At 42.6% G+C, this 16201-nt stretch overlaps 1 protein-coding gene across 1 annotated transcript in view; it reads left to right on the top strand.

The window, feature by feature from the left end:
- LOC120867441 (protoheme IX farnesyltransferase, mitochondrial) overlaps positions 1-16201 on the top strand; it is a 107808-nt gene that overhangs the window by 65976 nt on the left and 25631 nt on the right. Inside the window, exon 5 of the mRNA XM_040245940.1 lies at positions 14626-14696. Within this exon, the coding sequence (XP_040101874.1) occupies positions 14626-14696 (71 nt within the window). The remainder of the gene's footprint in view (positions 1-14625; positions 14697-16201) is intronic.

The raw sequence follows: 16201 nt of genomic DNA, 5'->3' as shown, positions 1-16201 counted from the left end.
CGTACTCTTTTTCCTATTTGGAACCAGTCTGTTGTTCCATGTCCAGTTCTAACTATTGCTTCCTGCCCTGCATATAGGTTTCTCAAGAGGCAGGTCAGGTGGTCTGGTATTCCCATCTCTTTAAGAATTTTTCACAGTTTGTGGTGATCCACACAGTCAAAGGCTTTGGCATAGTCAATAAAGCAGAAATCGATGTTTTTCTGGAACTCTCTTGCTTTTTCAATGATCCAGTGGATGTTGGCAATTTGACTTCTGGTTCCTTTGCCTTTTCTAAAACCAACTTAAACATGTGGAAGTTCACAGTTCATGTATTCTTAAGCCTGGCTTGGAAAATTTTGAGCATTACTTTAGAAAGGAGTATGTATCGGTTTATAGCTCTTGTCTAATCTTTTTCAGTACACATACACAGGCGTTATATATGGCATGTCATAATTTTATTTTTTCTCTTAATACCAAATCATGAACTTCCCATGTTACTAAATATTATTTGCTTTTAAAAGGTTTTTTTAAATCAATTTTGTATGTTAACACTGTTTTATAAATAAAGCAAAATTTGCATTAACTAAGCCCACATTGTTGGATATTGGAATTGTGTCCAATAATTTATAACTGATTCCACTGCAAGTGTGCATATCTTTGGTTCTTTTTGAAAAGAATAAGATCATTTGAAATGTAGTCTCCAGATTATTGTGTTGTACCCCTAATGACAACCGCCATATTTGTGGCAAGAAATGTTACTTTAGGTTCTTATTTCTTACTTGTGAAGGGTTAGCCCAACCATTCTTTAAGCAGTAGCCAGACTAGTAAACATAGACTTTTTAAAAAAAATTTTATTGGAGTATAGTTGCTTTACAATGTTGTGTTAGTTTCTGCTGTACAGCTGAGCGAATCAGCTATACACATAAATATATTTCCTCTTTTGGGATTTCCTTCCCACTTAGATCGCTGCAGAATATTCAGTAGAGTTCCCTGGGCTATACAGTATGTTCTCATTAGTTACCTATTTAATACATAGTATCGATAGTGTAAATATTTAATACATAGATATGGATAGTATCAATCCCAATCTCTCAATCCAGCCCGTCTCCCCCTTCCCCCTTGGTATCCATACATTTGTTCTCTATGTTTGGGTCTCTGTTTCTGCTTTGCAAATAAGTTCATCTGTTCTATTTTTCTTGATTACACTTATAAGTGATATTATACAATATTTTAAACATAAACTTTTGCTAAAAGTTCTCAGGAATCTTGTACCCCAGTCCTGGTGGGCCAAATTTTGGACATACCGGTCCTGAGACCCAGAGTCTTTCCTCCCCCTGAACCTGACTTTCAGCAATGATCATCTGCATTTCTGTGAATCTTACCGTGCTGCCTCTTATAAAATTAATAATTAAGGATCTTAGGGTTGGATGGTATCACCAACTCAATGGACATGAGTTTGAGCAAACTCCAGGAGATGGTGAAGGACGGGGAAGCCTGGCATGCTTCAGTCCATGGGGTCGCAAAGAGTCGGACATGACTTGGCGTTTGATCTGGAGCCAGGGTCTCTGTCTCAGCACCTTAGAACCTCCTCATCCCTGGGGTGTGTCCTGCTCAGTCCTCCAGTGCCGAATGGCATGTAGGACCATGACTGAGCACAGGGACTCAGCCTGCCCGGTTTCAAATCCAAGCCTTACAACCTCGGTTAATTCCTTGTCTGGGCCTCAGTTACCTCATCTTTCGAAGGAACACTGTGGTAATACTTACCTAACAGAGATAAGGTTTGGGATTTCCCTGGCGGTTCAGTGGTTAAGACTTCACCTTCCAATGCAGGGGGTATATGTTTGATTAATCAAGACTTCAAAAACAATCCATAATTTTAAAGAATATATTTTAAAAAGAAGATGGAGAGAGTGGGGGATGGGATAAGACAATGCACAAAACACTGAGCCCAGGCGTGGAAATAATAAATCCCCTGTGAGTGATAGCCACTAATGGGACGTTACTCCTGATTCATTCAGAATAAGTCAGCACATTGCTTTAGCCTTATCAGTGTTAAGAAGGCACTATCCCATTGCTGTTCTGTGTTTGCTTGTCTGTTACATCCATTTGGTTATGAAACCTACTATAGGTCTTCACCTGCCTCAGGTTGTGACTGGTTATTATGAGAAACTAACATTTGAATGAACCCTCACAAGATTAGCCAGGATCTGTCAATTATTTCTTTCATAACAAATTTAAAGAATGTTTCAAATGGAATTACGTATCTATTTTTGTAGTGTCTAAACAAGACAGTGGTTTTTTTGAAAGTAAAATAAATTACATAGTGATTACAGGCTTAGATATTTTGTTCCTCAGCATCACAGCTCAAAGTGGAAAACTGCAGGTGTGCACACGCGAGGCTTTCTGTTGACACCTAGAAGAATCCCTCTGTCGCCTCTAATATTTAATATTGGAAAGGGTTTCGGCTTGTAGTCCTAGCTTGCTGGTCTCAGTGTCTGTAAATTCTTGAGCAAATTAGAGCATGCTGTAAAAGTAAAAACTAAAAATTCTGAGAAGTACGGCCTTAGCAAGTTACAGCCATGAATAAACCAATAAAGCTATGGAAAATATAATTTAAAGGAGAGTTCTTAAAAGTGAAGAAACCTTTTCTAAAAGAAGCTTCTTCTCTAAGTCTGTTTGACCTGCCATGTTTATAAAGACTTTCTCCCTCAAACTAACCTTCAAAAGCATTTGTGATGAAACTTCTACGTATCTAATGTGTTTTGGAAAACCTAAAAGATTTAATGTGGTTGGGAAAATGTAACGTAACATTTAATTTTTTAAAAATATTCCCAGACCATCTGCAGATCTTTTAAAATGTAGCCACATGTATCTGTATAGTTTATTCTCTGTGCTTATTATTTTTCTCATTATTATAATACAAACAAAATTTGGAAAACAGCAAAAACCCATAGACCCAGCATTGTTAGTGTTTGAAGCATTTTTCCAGACTATTAGAGTCTTAATTATCATTTTTAATGACCGCCCGATAGTCCATAAAGTTGTCTTACCACATTTTAACCATTTCTTTAGTTCTCCTCCAGTGTTTATCTGTTAGAAGCAACTGCAGCAGACACTTTTAAAAAATATTTATTCATTATTTACTTATTTTGGCTGCATCGGGTCCTAGTTGTGGCATCTTTTGTTGCAGCTCTTGGGCTTAGTTACCCCGTGGCATCTGGGATCTTAGTTCTCTGAACAGGGATCGAACCAGTGTCCCCCCTGCATTGGGAGGTGGATTCTTAACCACTGGACCACTAGGAAAGTCCCCATTTAAATTTTCATCATGTAGTTTTCTCCTCTACTTCTAGATCATTTCCTTAATATGTTGTTTCAGAAGTGGAAATTATTAAAAACGAACTCATTAAGTTTTGAGTTCCTTTACTGCCCTTCATAAGAATGTTCTTTCTTTTGTAAGTGATATTGGAATAATATATTCTTATTTTCATGTTCCTGTTTGTTTTTGTTTTAATTTCAAGCATTTTATATTCTTAATAGTAATTTCATTGACATCTTATGAAGCAATACAAGATTTAGATTATTCAATATTATGTTTTATGTGTGACCAGTAACCTTCAGCCAGCCTGTTCATTTAATTGCAATATTACATCTGATCTCTTGGTTGCATAGCTTTCAAAATCTTGATTTATGATGGTAATTTTCTTAAAAAAAGTAAACTTCTAATAGAATTGATTTTAATTTTTAAAAATTAAAAATGTTTGTCAGTATGATAAATAAAATGATGTCTCAAATATATTTGATTATAAGAGCTATCATTTTGAAAAATATGTTAGTATAAACTAGATTCTGCTTTATTTCTGTTCCTCATACATTCTTCCAAGAATTCATATGCAAATATTGTCTGGGATCTTTAACCTTAATTGTAAGTCATAGTGCTGATTTATCAGTTGAAGATCAATTGACAAAATCCCAACCCTTTCTTCCAAGAATGACTTGTCTTGTTAATTTGTATTATCCCTGTAAAGACTGCCTTTTAAAGAATGAGAAGTATGTTAGTCACGTCTCATTGAGGAATAAAAGTCACTGTCAACTGATAAACTAAAATAAATGTCTTAATGGTTAGGTAATTTGGCAGACTGTTTTTTATAAAGACAGTTATTATCTAACATTGATTTTTTTATCATTATAGACTTAATTATAAAAGGTCTATTTACCTTTCCATTTGTTGTGGATTTTGAGGGGGTGGCCGTGGTTGTTGTTACTTACTATTAATATTTTTATCCTGGCACATAAATGTAGGCTTTCAATACCTCACAGGAGAGAAGCAGTACCTGATATGGAAGATTTTTTAAAATATAGAATTGTGGTCCATTTGGTATTTCTAAAGTAAAATCTCTGATTGAATGTGCATTCAAAGAAGTTCTTACATGTTTTATGTGTAAAGTGTGACCCTGGGTACTGGTCAGCATTTGCCTGGTGCCAGCGCCTCGTCGTTTGCTGTTGTGCCCATCGCCACATGGAGGCTTCCTTCTGCTACTGTCCCTCATCACCAGCAGTAAAGAGGGAAGGACACACATCTCTTAGAAAACCTGCCCTCCTGTGTGCCATGCCAAGTCCCTTCAGTCATGTCTGACTCTTTACAACTCTGTGGATGGTAGCCCACCAGGCTCCTCTATCCATGGGATTTCCGCAAGAACGCTGGAGTGGGCTGCCATGCCCTCCTCCAGGGGATCTTGCAGACCCGGGGATCGAACCCGTGTCTCTTACATCTCCTGCACTGGCAGGCAGGTTCTTTACCACTAGGCCCCCTAGGAAGCCCTCCTACAAGAGTGTATTTAAAAAGAAACTGGAAAGAAAGGCGGTCATTAAAATCAAAACCTTTTCTTAATAAGTGTTTCATTAAGACATTAATGCTCTTAGAAAACTAGATTGCCACTTCACACAGGTAGTTGTGCAAACATAGAGAAGCATGTATATTCCCGATATTCTAAGAATTGCCTCTGAGGCAGTGATACAGACAGAAAATACATGGACATGTCATCAGTTACAGTTCTTTAAGGATTGGAATTTGATGGCCGATAAGTGGCCTCGCCATTCATCTAAGCTGCATAATCATACTAATAAATTCACGGACACTAGTCAACTACTGTAATTCGTGGGCATTTTTAAATGTTTGCCCACTTTCTGGGATTACATTAGTATTTAACAGAAAGGTTAGGCATATTTAAGTTCTCTATATGCTGTGTTTAATTAAGTTAAAACTTTTAAAAAGTATTCATTGAAAAACTCAAAATGAACCTCAGAACTCTATTCTACCTTTTCTTCCTAGAAACTCTGAGTAATCTGGAATTTTTATCCACATATCTTAGAAAAGGAAGCATGTATTCCTAGTCCTCTTTTAACAGGAGGGCTGAAGGTATTCTGTTACAGATGGAAAGCTTTTCTTCTGTGGATCCACCACTGTGTTATTTCTGGGTCATTCTGTAAGGTGGTCAGTGCACGTGTTCTGCTCTCAGAAAATGGAAACCATGTTGCATCACTAGTTTTTGTTTAGCTCCTCAGGAAAGAAGTTATATATACTTCAATTTTTGAGGGCCCTGGGAAGTTACCCAATATCCCATCCTTGTGCCTGACAGCTGTCTTGCCCTACCAAAAGGATTTTCAGCCGTTTCCTGTCTTTCAGCAAAGGAACCAGAGGCCCAAGTCTGTGCTGAGATATATATTCTGAATATATCAGACACAGAATTGAGGCATGTCCAGTCATCAGACTGAAAGAAAAGCAGTGGGAATAAAGGAACAGAAAAGACTGTGAAAAGCTGTCTAAAGTGTTCCACTTAGTGACGACTTATACATATAACACCTGTGTTCCCTTCTTAAAGCTTTGAAAATGCCCCAGTATATTTTATGTGCCATTTTATTTTTTGATACAAGTATTTTATCTCTGTTACTATTTTGATGTAATAGTCATTGTTTTTATTCACCATTCCAGTTTTTTTTTACTCTTTCATTTAAGTTCCTAAAGAAGCACATTTTGTAATACACCAGCTTTCAACAAAGACTTTCAGAAGCTTATTTAAAAAATAACTTTAGCTAATTGGCAGGAGACTATTTGAGAATGATCTGGAAAAATGGACAGCAGAGAAATTTTATTGAAGTTGAAATGCAACTGTAATGGTACCCCCATCGCAGAATCTCAATGACAGAAGGAAACAGGGTCATTCAAGAGAGTGTCGAGTCACTTTGCTTAAGATAATATAGTAAGTAAAGTAGTTGCTTACTCACAGACATCTCCCTTTGCACCCTCTAGGATCTGAAGTTCAAAAAATAAACCGTAATCTTAGAAGAAATGTGTTACTCTTCTAACACATTATTGACCATTTACAGAAAGCACATGTAACTATTTTTTTTAAGGTATACATTCTCTGATAGGCAAAATGAATGAGATGTATTTTTCCCCATTCCCCTGGCCTCCTCCTCTCCGTACCCCTACCCGGCTTGGGTGTCTGGAGTAATGCGATGATTAAACCAACAGGTGCCCGGGTGCTGGCGCGGGCTGGCTCTGGGCCACATCCAGTCGGTTGAGATTCTGTGTCACTCCAGGTTTCGGCGTATCGCCGTGTCCTCACTGGAGAAGGGATCACCCAGTTGAAATACATACTGCAACCCCTCAGGGATTAAGTGTATTTCCTTCGCTTTATAGTTCAGAATTTTACAGTTTCTTTGTTTGGAGCGTCTCAGATGGCTTAATGATTTCTCTGGCTCCCACCCCCCTGACCCCACTTGGACCAGATGTTATGGCAGCATCTGAGCCTTTGCAGATTGGCCAGTCTTATTGCTCAACTTGTGATACCACCTTTTCTTGTCGAGTATCATCATTCTTCTGCTTCTTCCTCTATAGACAAAGGTGATCTTACTTATTTCTTGCCTTTTAAAATGTTCATCTTCTATGCTCTAGGTGGCATTTAAACTCTGTATAGTGTTTTAGGGGACTATTTCAGAGGTCAGAATGTTGTCATCACCATTAATGGTTTCCGTGAACATGCCTGTTTTTTTAATAGTTGTGGAGGAATCTGCAAAAATTTATTAACTTGCTAGTCTTATGTCCTCATTAGATTAGGATGAAGTATCACTAGTTGAGGAAAAGTTTTATTTTTAATCTGTGAAATCTGAGTTCAAAGGTGGGCTTAAAGAAAATACGTGCAGTTTAGTCTGTTCACATAAGTCTCCTTTAGTGGACATTCATGCATTTATTTGTTTATTGTTCTCCAAAACTGGCCATCAGAATTAACTATTTTAAAAATGGTTTCTGCAAAGATAGGATTATAGTCCTTGGCAGCTGTTAGAATAGAAATTCCTTGGAGCTTATTTGGAGGGTTCTTAACCTAGCCATGGACACCTTCTGCTTCTAATCGTGCTGGCTAAGATGAGGGCCCCGGACTTTACGTCGTGTTAGAGACCATTTCTTTTCGTTTCCAAATGCTCACCTTGACCTCGCATCAGCTGATGACGTGAGGAGATGGGCGGGGTTGGAGGAAATGAAGCACGTTGAGCTGTGGATAGGAACAGTGCAGCCAGAAGATGCAGGCCGGGTGTGCGGTAGGGAGAGGGCTGACACGTGGGATAGGTGTCCTGGGAGGTGGGAGGGAATGGGGTCACCAGCCCAGGTGGAGGGAAGCCAGAGGTTGCATGTGGGTTGAGAATGCATCCTGCCAAGTCGCTTCAGTCGTGTCCGACTCTATTCAACCCTCTAGACTGCAGCCAGCAAGTCTCCTCTGTCCATGGGGAGGGTTGAGAGTGAACCAGACTAAAAACCAACTCTGGAGAGGAGCAGAGCCAGGGGGCTAGAGAGGTCAAAGGGGATGGCCCGGGAGTGAGTGGTACAAGCCCCTTTGATGCTGGTGACTGTGAACTTGTAATGAATCCTTATGGTCCTGTGGATGGTTTTTGGGCAGAGCTCCACAGCTGAGGTCACACAGAACACCAGAATGAAGGGCAGACCCCTGCCCCAAGTCCTGCACTGATGACGGATGCAGCCTGGCAAGAACGATGGGTCTCTGCAGAGAAATGTGGGAGATTGTGGAAGAACTGACAGCAAACCGAGGACCCAATAAGCAGTTCAGACCCTGAGAGCAGAGCATGTCAGGGGAAGAAAAGAGAAGGTTGGGGGAGGTAAAGAGGCCAGAGCTTCTGTGAAGGGCTTTCCATGCCATGTGTGAGTGCTGGATTTGACTCCGTGGGCAGGAGGGAGCCATGGAGAGTTTTGTGCTGGTAACTAGAATAATCAGGTCTGTACCTGAAAAGATGGTGTTCACTATTGTGTTTGAAATTGATGGGGGGTGGGGGGAGTGGTCAGTATTGCAGACAGGAAGTGTTGGGAGGTGTTGTAATCTAGGCCAGATGATAAAATAGTTGCCTGAATGAAAGAAGTGGCACAGAGGATGGGGAAATGGGTGTCCCTGGAAATATTTAGGATCCACTTTTCACCCTGTGGTTCTTTCTGGGGGGGAACAAGGTTCACTTTGTTGGCTAAGGCTTCACTATTATGGGCTTTATACTGGATGAAAGTGAAAGTGAAGTCGCTCAGTCATGTCTGACTCTTTGCGACCCCATGGACTGTAGCCTACCAGGCTTCTCAGTCCATGGGATTTTCCAGGCAAGAGTACTGGAGTGGGTTGCTATTGCCTTCTCTAGGGGATCTTTCTGACCCAGGGATCGAACCCAGGTCTCCCGTATTGTAGGCAGATGCTTTACCCTCTGAGCCACCAGGGAAGCCCTGGATACTGGATACGTTTGGTAATTCTTTATTGGTTAATCTAAAGAGAGTCTGTTCAAGTTTTGTATTTGTCTCATGTAGGTAAAAATTTTTATTAATTTTTCCCCCTAGGTAGAAAATACATATTCTTTATAGACAGTTGTAAGATACAAAAAGAGTAGTTACCTCTCCATCCTCTCTACCCAGTTGTAAATATTTCTGTGTACTTTCCTTCCATCTTTTTTCAGAAAACAGTGTTATAAATTGAGAGCCCTCTGGTAGGAGAAAGGGTTGACCTAGAACACCATTTCTGAAGCTCCTGAAAACCAGTGTGACTTTTTGAGTTTTCTTTTACTCACAGGATGTGGTCGTTTAGGGCTCTAATAAGTGTTATGTGACCTTTTGGGGTGAAGCCTTAAAACACAGCTTAATGAATGATGGCTTGAGTAGCAGATTTGGAGAACTTTGCTCCAGTCAGCATGTGTGACCACACACACCTTATTTCAGATACCTCATGGGGAAGAATCAATGGCAACAGTGAGTCCCACTTAGTTTGTTGATTCTTGGTGTGGCAGTGGGACACTGGTACCAACCAGCGAGCCAGGCTGAGGGCATATCTTAACTGACTTGCGAGCTGCGAGCAGTAGTATGTGAGACTCTGCTGGATAAGGTGCCCCTCTGAGGACGTTAGCTTATTTATTTAACATCCCTTTTAACTAGGTCTGAGACGTTATCTTGGACCTGGGAGACTTTGGGCCGTCTTGGAATGACAAACACTTGTTGACAGCTTTGAGAAGATGGATGGAAAGACAAACTCCAACAAGGTTCATGCATTTGTTTTTCTTTTGAGTCTTTAGAAGAACGTCGCCCCCGTTATTTAGCATAGAGAAAGAAAAAAGTTGCACCTCGTTATCAAAGTCAACATTTCCTGAGCCCGACTTAAGGACAGCTCTAGAATATGTCTACTTTTTGCATAACGTATAATTAATCAGAGTGGGAATAGGAAATTCATCACATCACTCTTGGTGCCTATTTCATTTTAGCTTACAAAAATTCAGTAGTATCTTATGTATGTAATTATCTATTAGAAGGGCTAATAGGTATGTTTTATATCAGAGCAACATCTCTTTGGAGTAATAATAATTATCTACTAATGTAAAAAGCATGGTATAATAGAAAAGTGAGGATCTCATGTTTATTGTTGCTGTTTAATCGCTCAGTCATGTCCGCTCTTTGCGACCTCATAGACGGTAGCCCGCCAGCCAGGCTCCTCTGTCCATGGGATTTCCCAAGCAAGATTACTGGAGCTAGTTGCCATCTCCTTCTCCAGGGGATCTTCCTGACCCAGAGATCAAACCCACATCTCCTGAACTGCAGGCAGATTCTTTACCACTGAGCTAACCAGGGAAGCCTCTGTTAGGCATCTAATAAATATTTATCTATTGGTATAATAGTGACTTGTATCTACATGTGGCTATGAGGAGGAAAACATGATCCATTTACCACTCTATTAAATAAACAGAACTGTTGATTCCCAAACTGATTCTGAGACAAAATTAATATAAATTATTTATTACATTTCTATTGATTAATGCTTCTCAGTCTTAAACTAGGACGAATGTGGGCAAGTTATTTTATAGCTATGACGTGTGAAATGAAATGATTTGGGGCCGTTAGCTTAGCAGTGAGTTAGAGATAATTTCACTGCATCTGTCTACCGTCTTCCTGTTTTCTTCTGGAGATAGCATTTGTCTTGGAGAAGGCAGTCCTCGTCATTTGAGTGGGGTACTGTGTCTTTGTGTCTCTCCACCTGCTCCCTCCCTGTGGTTGCATCACCCCCTCATCCCTGGAATTCATGGCCATGGTGGTTCTGGACTTCTGTTTTGGAGCTGTCAGGAAATAAGCTTTTCTGCTGGGGTCAACTAGGAGCTTGAGCGTCTAGGGTTGCCAGGGCCATTTTGCTTCCTGGAAGACCTCTGCATGCGGGAGCAACCGGAGGAGACTCGAGAGATGGAAAGAGCCAGAATCACGGTACATGTGGCGTACATGTGGCTCCAGACTCAGAAATTCCTAAAGCAGGCACAGCCCCATTATAGGACATAAAGGCCCGTTTTTCTCTGAGCTGGTTTCGGTTGTGTTTCTGCCATTTGCAACCCCAAGAGTCTGCCTCGTAGAACAGCTCCTGGGATAGTGGAGGGCAGGATATGGGGAGGAGCATCTGAGCGATGGGAAAGTGGATGGTGGGGTTAGGACCCTGAGTAAGTGGGGAGATTTTTGATGAAAGGAGTTCCAAAAGGTTGATGAGTTTTTATAAAGGAAAGAGACTGGGACAAAAACTTATTTTGGTAATGAACAGAAGCGGAAAAGAAGTTGTTTGCTGAGGGAAAAGCACATATCATTCCCTCCTGGATAATGCAACTGCTCTCATGGTTGACGTCCTTACAGTCTTCCTCTGTTGGGACATTGAAATTAAAGGGATAGACCCATATTAGGTTGGCTTAAGCTGGAGATCCCCTGGAGGAGGGCATGGCAACCCACTCCAGTATTCTTGCCTGGAGAATCCCATGGACAGAGGAGCCTGGCGGGCTACAGTCCATGGGGTCACAAGAGTCAGACTCGACTGAGTGACTTAGCACGCATGCATGCAAGGCTAGAAAAGGTGTAGATGGAGCCTTGGAGGTAATGGATCCAAGGCGTCAGTGTGGGACCTTGCCTCCATGTCCATTTATCCTGCTCTGTGGCCACAGGCAACCCAGGAGTGGGGAGGACATACTTTTCTGGGCTTTTGGTTTGTTAAATCCCCAAGCAGAGACTGAATCAGATGCCCTCTCAGTAAACCAGCTACTGTGTCCAGGTGTGGGGTAAAGCACGGGGTGACATGGCCGTTTGAGACCTAATGACCGGAGCCTTCAGAGGAGGGGCCTGGGCTGAGCAGTTGTCCACGAGCATTTCCCAAAACAGTGAACCACTGCGGTCGTTATTCAAAGCAGAGAGGATGCATGAAAAAGTCGGTGAACAGTATGTTTTAAGGGCTGGTAAGACTGCATTGGTATTTTAGTTTCACCATCAGTTGTAGGAGTTTTACTTCTCTGGCTCCAAGTAGTTGGAGCCAACTTAAACGATAATAACACTATGAAAGGATGATAAAGCACGGGGTGGGGGGGACGGAATGTGAGTAGATGAAGCCAGCTCTATGTTCTAAAGTGCTTAAATGTCTCACCTGAAGATACACTGCTTTATGTTCTGGGAACATGGCTTTGATAGCCAGACCAAAGCCGTGACCGCAACTGAAAAGCGTTACAGAAAATGCATGAGAAGCAGCATAACGAGCTCTGATCCATGGTGCTGGGAGGACTTGTCGATCCCTCCCTGGAAGGACCCGAAGGTCTTGGTTAGCTGCTGTTTCTACCCAGATGTTGCTTGTCCTGATACATTTCAGCATCCGTAAGAGTCAGAAGCTGGTGCCAAGTTGTGGCACCCTGGGGTTCAGTCGCTGCATCCTAGACCTCAGTTCCCATCTCTGGATGGCTGACCTGCCAGGAACATAGAAACAATAACATCTCTTTTTCATCCAGATGAAATTTTTCAGTAGAATTCCTGAACTGAGTGTGTGTGTGGGTGCGTGCGCACAGACACTCGAGAACTGCCAAGAAAGTTATTTTCACAAGAGTTTCTGTGTTATATTGGATAACACCTTACCCACATTTAAATAACATGATTTGTAATTGGAATCCTCATTAGTCCTGTGAAATCAAATTAATAGGTCATGAAGGAAAGATTATTAGAAATACTTAGAGAATGTGTTTGAATACTGAGGGAGGGAAGGAAGGTGAGCAGACGGCATGTGTGTAACTTGAACTCCTTCAATAGGGAATATAGACTCTCACAGGCAAAGAATTTTTTAACACTTGTAAATCATTTCAAAGTGTAACTCACTCTACAAATAGATTTACCTTCAGGGATGGTTTATTTACTCTGTCATTTATTGAGCGCCTATTTGTATAGCTCTCTTTGACTTTAAGGATGATAAATTCGCAAGTCTTAGGAAGCCTGTCACTGAGATCATAGATAAGGTGGACATATTGAACAGTTTTGTTGTGTTGTCGTTTAGTCGCTCAGTTGTGTCCGACTCTTTGCAACCCCATGGGCTGTAGCCCGCCAGGCTCCTGTGTCCATGGGATTCCCCCAGCAAGAATACTGGAATGGGTAGCCATTCCCTTCTCCAAGGGGATCTTCCCAACCCAGGGATCAAACCCACAACTCCTGCACGGCAGGTAGATTCTTTGCCACTGAGCCACCATTAACTACTTTTTTAAACAGTGGCCCTGTTGAAAGTAGTAGAGAAGAGGTCTGTATCAGTTAAGGTTTGACCAGGATGTGGTACTGTGAGCGATACGAGGGTCTACCATAGGGGTTAGGCCTGGTGCAGATCCTGGTAAGGATGCTGTGGGCTGGTGCAACCCTGGGTGGGATGCAGGCCTTGTATCTGGTGCTGGGCCTGGGGAAGGCAGAAGAAAGCAGACAGGAGTGACCCAGAATCCGCAGGAGGATCCCAAATGTAGGAGAGCAAACTGGACCACGGTGTCCGTTTCCCGCTGCTTTCACACCTGCACCTTTGATGGTGCAGGTGACCTGCAGGAGAGCGGTGCACTTGGCCATGGAGCAGCACACAGACGTGGCCCAAGGTCACGAGACATACGAGCTCGGGCGTGGGGTGCAGTCCAGAGAGGTCCAGCAGGAGCCGGGGCAGCTGCGGGCCCAGTGTCCCTCAGGGCCAGCAGTGCGAGCAGACAGGTCCCAGCTGCTGTGTGTAGCCACAGTTATGCCTGACCTCACGCCAGCTTTGCAGGTGTAAACATGGCCGCTCCTGCATTCCCACCTTCCAGGTGCTTCTGCAGGTGCCCCAGACTAGAGCTGGGAGGAGGGGGCGTCTGGGCGGCCTCATTCCCGGTGAGCTGAATGGACACGGCACTGACCCCTCTGGGCTCGCCCTGGTCAGCCTGGCGCTCGACACACCCTTCAGTCATACTTCCAGATAAGGTGATGGCAAAATAATTGTGTTAATAAACAGGATTAAATTCTCCCCCTTACAACCAACAAGTCACTGATAGACTCCTTGAAAGAGGAGGCAAAGCCCCTTTATTCATCTCTAGGGCATGTTCATTTCTCTTCCAGCTGAGTCGCTGTAATCCTGTAGCACAAGAGTAAAGACTATTAACATATATTCAGTGGTAGGAAATGGGGGGCTTCCCTGGTGGCTCAGTGGTAAAGAATCCACCTGCCAAGCAGGAGACGCAGGTTCGATCCCTGGGGCGGGAAGATCCCCTGGGGAAAGGAATGGCAACCCACTCCAGTATTAATAGGCAAAACTGAGAAACAACCCCAGTATTCAGCGTATGAATGGATGTACAGCTGAGTCATGGTCTCCCTCTATCCTTTATAACTTCAATACTGAAACGTGAGAGTAAATGCTGTTGACATTTATTCAGTGGTAGGAGAATGGGAGACGATTAAATGCTTTTGTACAGCCCCATCTGACTTCTTATTAATATTTCCTTCAGACCTGGCCTTTGACTCCAGCAGCCCATTTTCCGAGGTCAGCTGATTCTTGCTTGATTCACAATCTTCAGGATGCGTGAAAGATTCTGAAATCGTGTACTGCACTAATGCTGTAAACCTGAAACAGTGGCTTTGAAGAACGCAACCATGTATTTAACCCCGTGTTTTTCAGTTACTGCATGTTCCAGACAGAGAACTTTTCTCTCAAGAGTACCAGGAGTATTTGCAGTATCAAAATTAAAATGAAATTTGCTGTGGAAAAAACTGTAGAACTAAAGCAGAAAGAAAATAACTATTTCATGCTGTATTTAATTCTTTTTTCAATCTTTTTGCAGTTTTTTGAGGTTCCGTTTGATTCAAACATGAACAGGACAAAGAACAGACCTCTGGTTCGTGGACAGATCAGGTAAAATCATGAATGTCTGTCTCTTCCATGTTACAAAATGTTCCATTGTGCATCTGTCCCAAATCATTTCCCTGTATTTTTAAAAATATTTATGTATTTATTTGGCTGCATCAGGTATTGATTGTGTCCTGCAGAATCTTTCCTTGTGGTGGTCTGACTCTGTCACGTGGGCTTAGTGGCTGCACAGCGTGTGGGACCTTAGGTCCCTGATCAGGGATGGAACCCTGGTCCCCTGCATTGCAAGGCAGATTCTTCACCACTGGACCACCAGGGAAGTCCCCTTTTCCCTGTATTTTGCCTTGAGCAGTAAAGTGAGAAGAATACTGCCGTGCCCCACCCCCACCCCCACCCCTGGCCTCAGGACCACAGCCAAAGTCCATGCCTGTGTCATCAGCGTGAAGACAGAAGGGCATCCACCCCCCCCACCCCCCCCCCCCCCCCCCCCCGGACATAGAACCCTCTCAGCTCTCCACCTCTCGCCTCTGCAAAGTTGTCTTGGAGGCAGGTCCTCTGAGGGCCCAGCCCTGTAAATAAGGACTTTTTTCTTTTTTTCCCTCTTAATTTAACTCAGCCATCCTCAAACTTCAGTGGACCTAGTCATTGTTTCCCAAAACTGAACACACATAAGCCCGTGTGTCCCTTATGGTGACTTCAGGCGATCATGAAGGATGACTCTGAGTGGAATCTACTTCCGCCTTAGGGCTGACCTACATGGGCTGAGTGGATGCGGCTCGCAGCGCCTTGAGAAAGTCCTCCCAGGGCTTCGTTCACCAGACTTTGTGCTCAGGCCTTGCTTTTATACTGAGCTACTGTTTGTCTCTGACGCTTCAGGTATTGGAAAAACTGACCCTGAATACATACTTGATAAACAAGGCATATTGAGATAACTGGCTAGTTTTGAAGTAGTTACGGTAAAAGCACACCCTTTACATCTTAGGCCACAAAAAATTTCTCTAACGTTTTTGAGAATCAAAGGGAAAAAAATCTTTACAGCTAAAATGCCATTTCATGGCCATAAACATCCATGACATTGCATTATCCTTTGCTTCGTTTTCCCAAGGAGAATACAGAGGACAGCACTTTTAACTATCTGTCGGTTACCTACGTAAAATGCCAATTCTGCGTGTCTAAAATTTTTAAGGTTAAAAAAAAAAAAGCGTTAACTATTTGGGAAAAGACTGCTTCTTACGTCTTTAGCAGAAAGGAGAAGTGTTTTTATATTAAGGTGACAAGTGTGAATCCCTCCTCACTCTCGCAGGGCCAGTTGTTAGTTTCTCTGGAGGTCTCGTCCAGAGAGCAGTAATTGCAGGTGACTGGTTCAACTTCCTGTGGAAACACTTGACCCCGAGGCCCTCTGCCTTTTACTCTGGCTCCGGGCCTCTGTGGCAGAATTATCTATCAGAGTCTTTAATTGCTCGGGGGCCACTTGATGAACTTGAGTAGAGTGTCCCCCACATCACTGAGGAAGCATTCCTGAGGCCCGAGGCGGGACCGGAGTCTCGGAG

Source organism: Oryx dammah, unplaced genomic scaffold (genome assembly GCF_014754425.2).
Source record: "Oryx dammah isolate SB20612 unplaced genomic scaffold, SCBI_Odam_1.1 HiC_scaffold_8, whole genome shotgun sequence".
Lineage (NCBI taxonomy): Eukaryota > Metazoa > Chordata > Mammalia > Artiodactyla > Bovidae > Oryx > Oryx dammah.
Note: the sequence above shows the minus strand (reverse complement) of the source record. Positions and strands in the feature narration are given on the sequence as shown.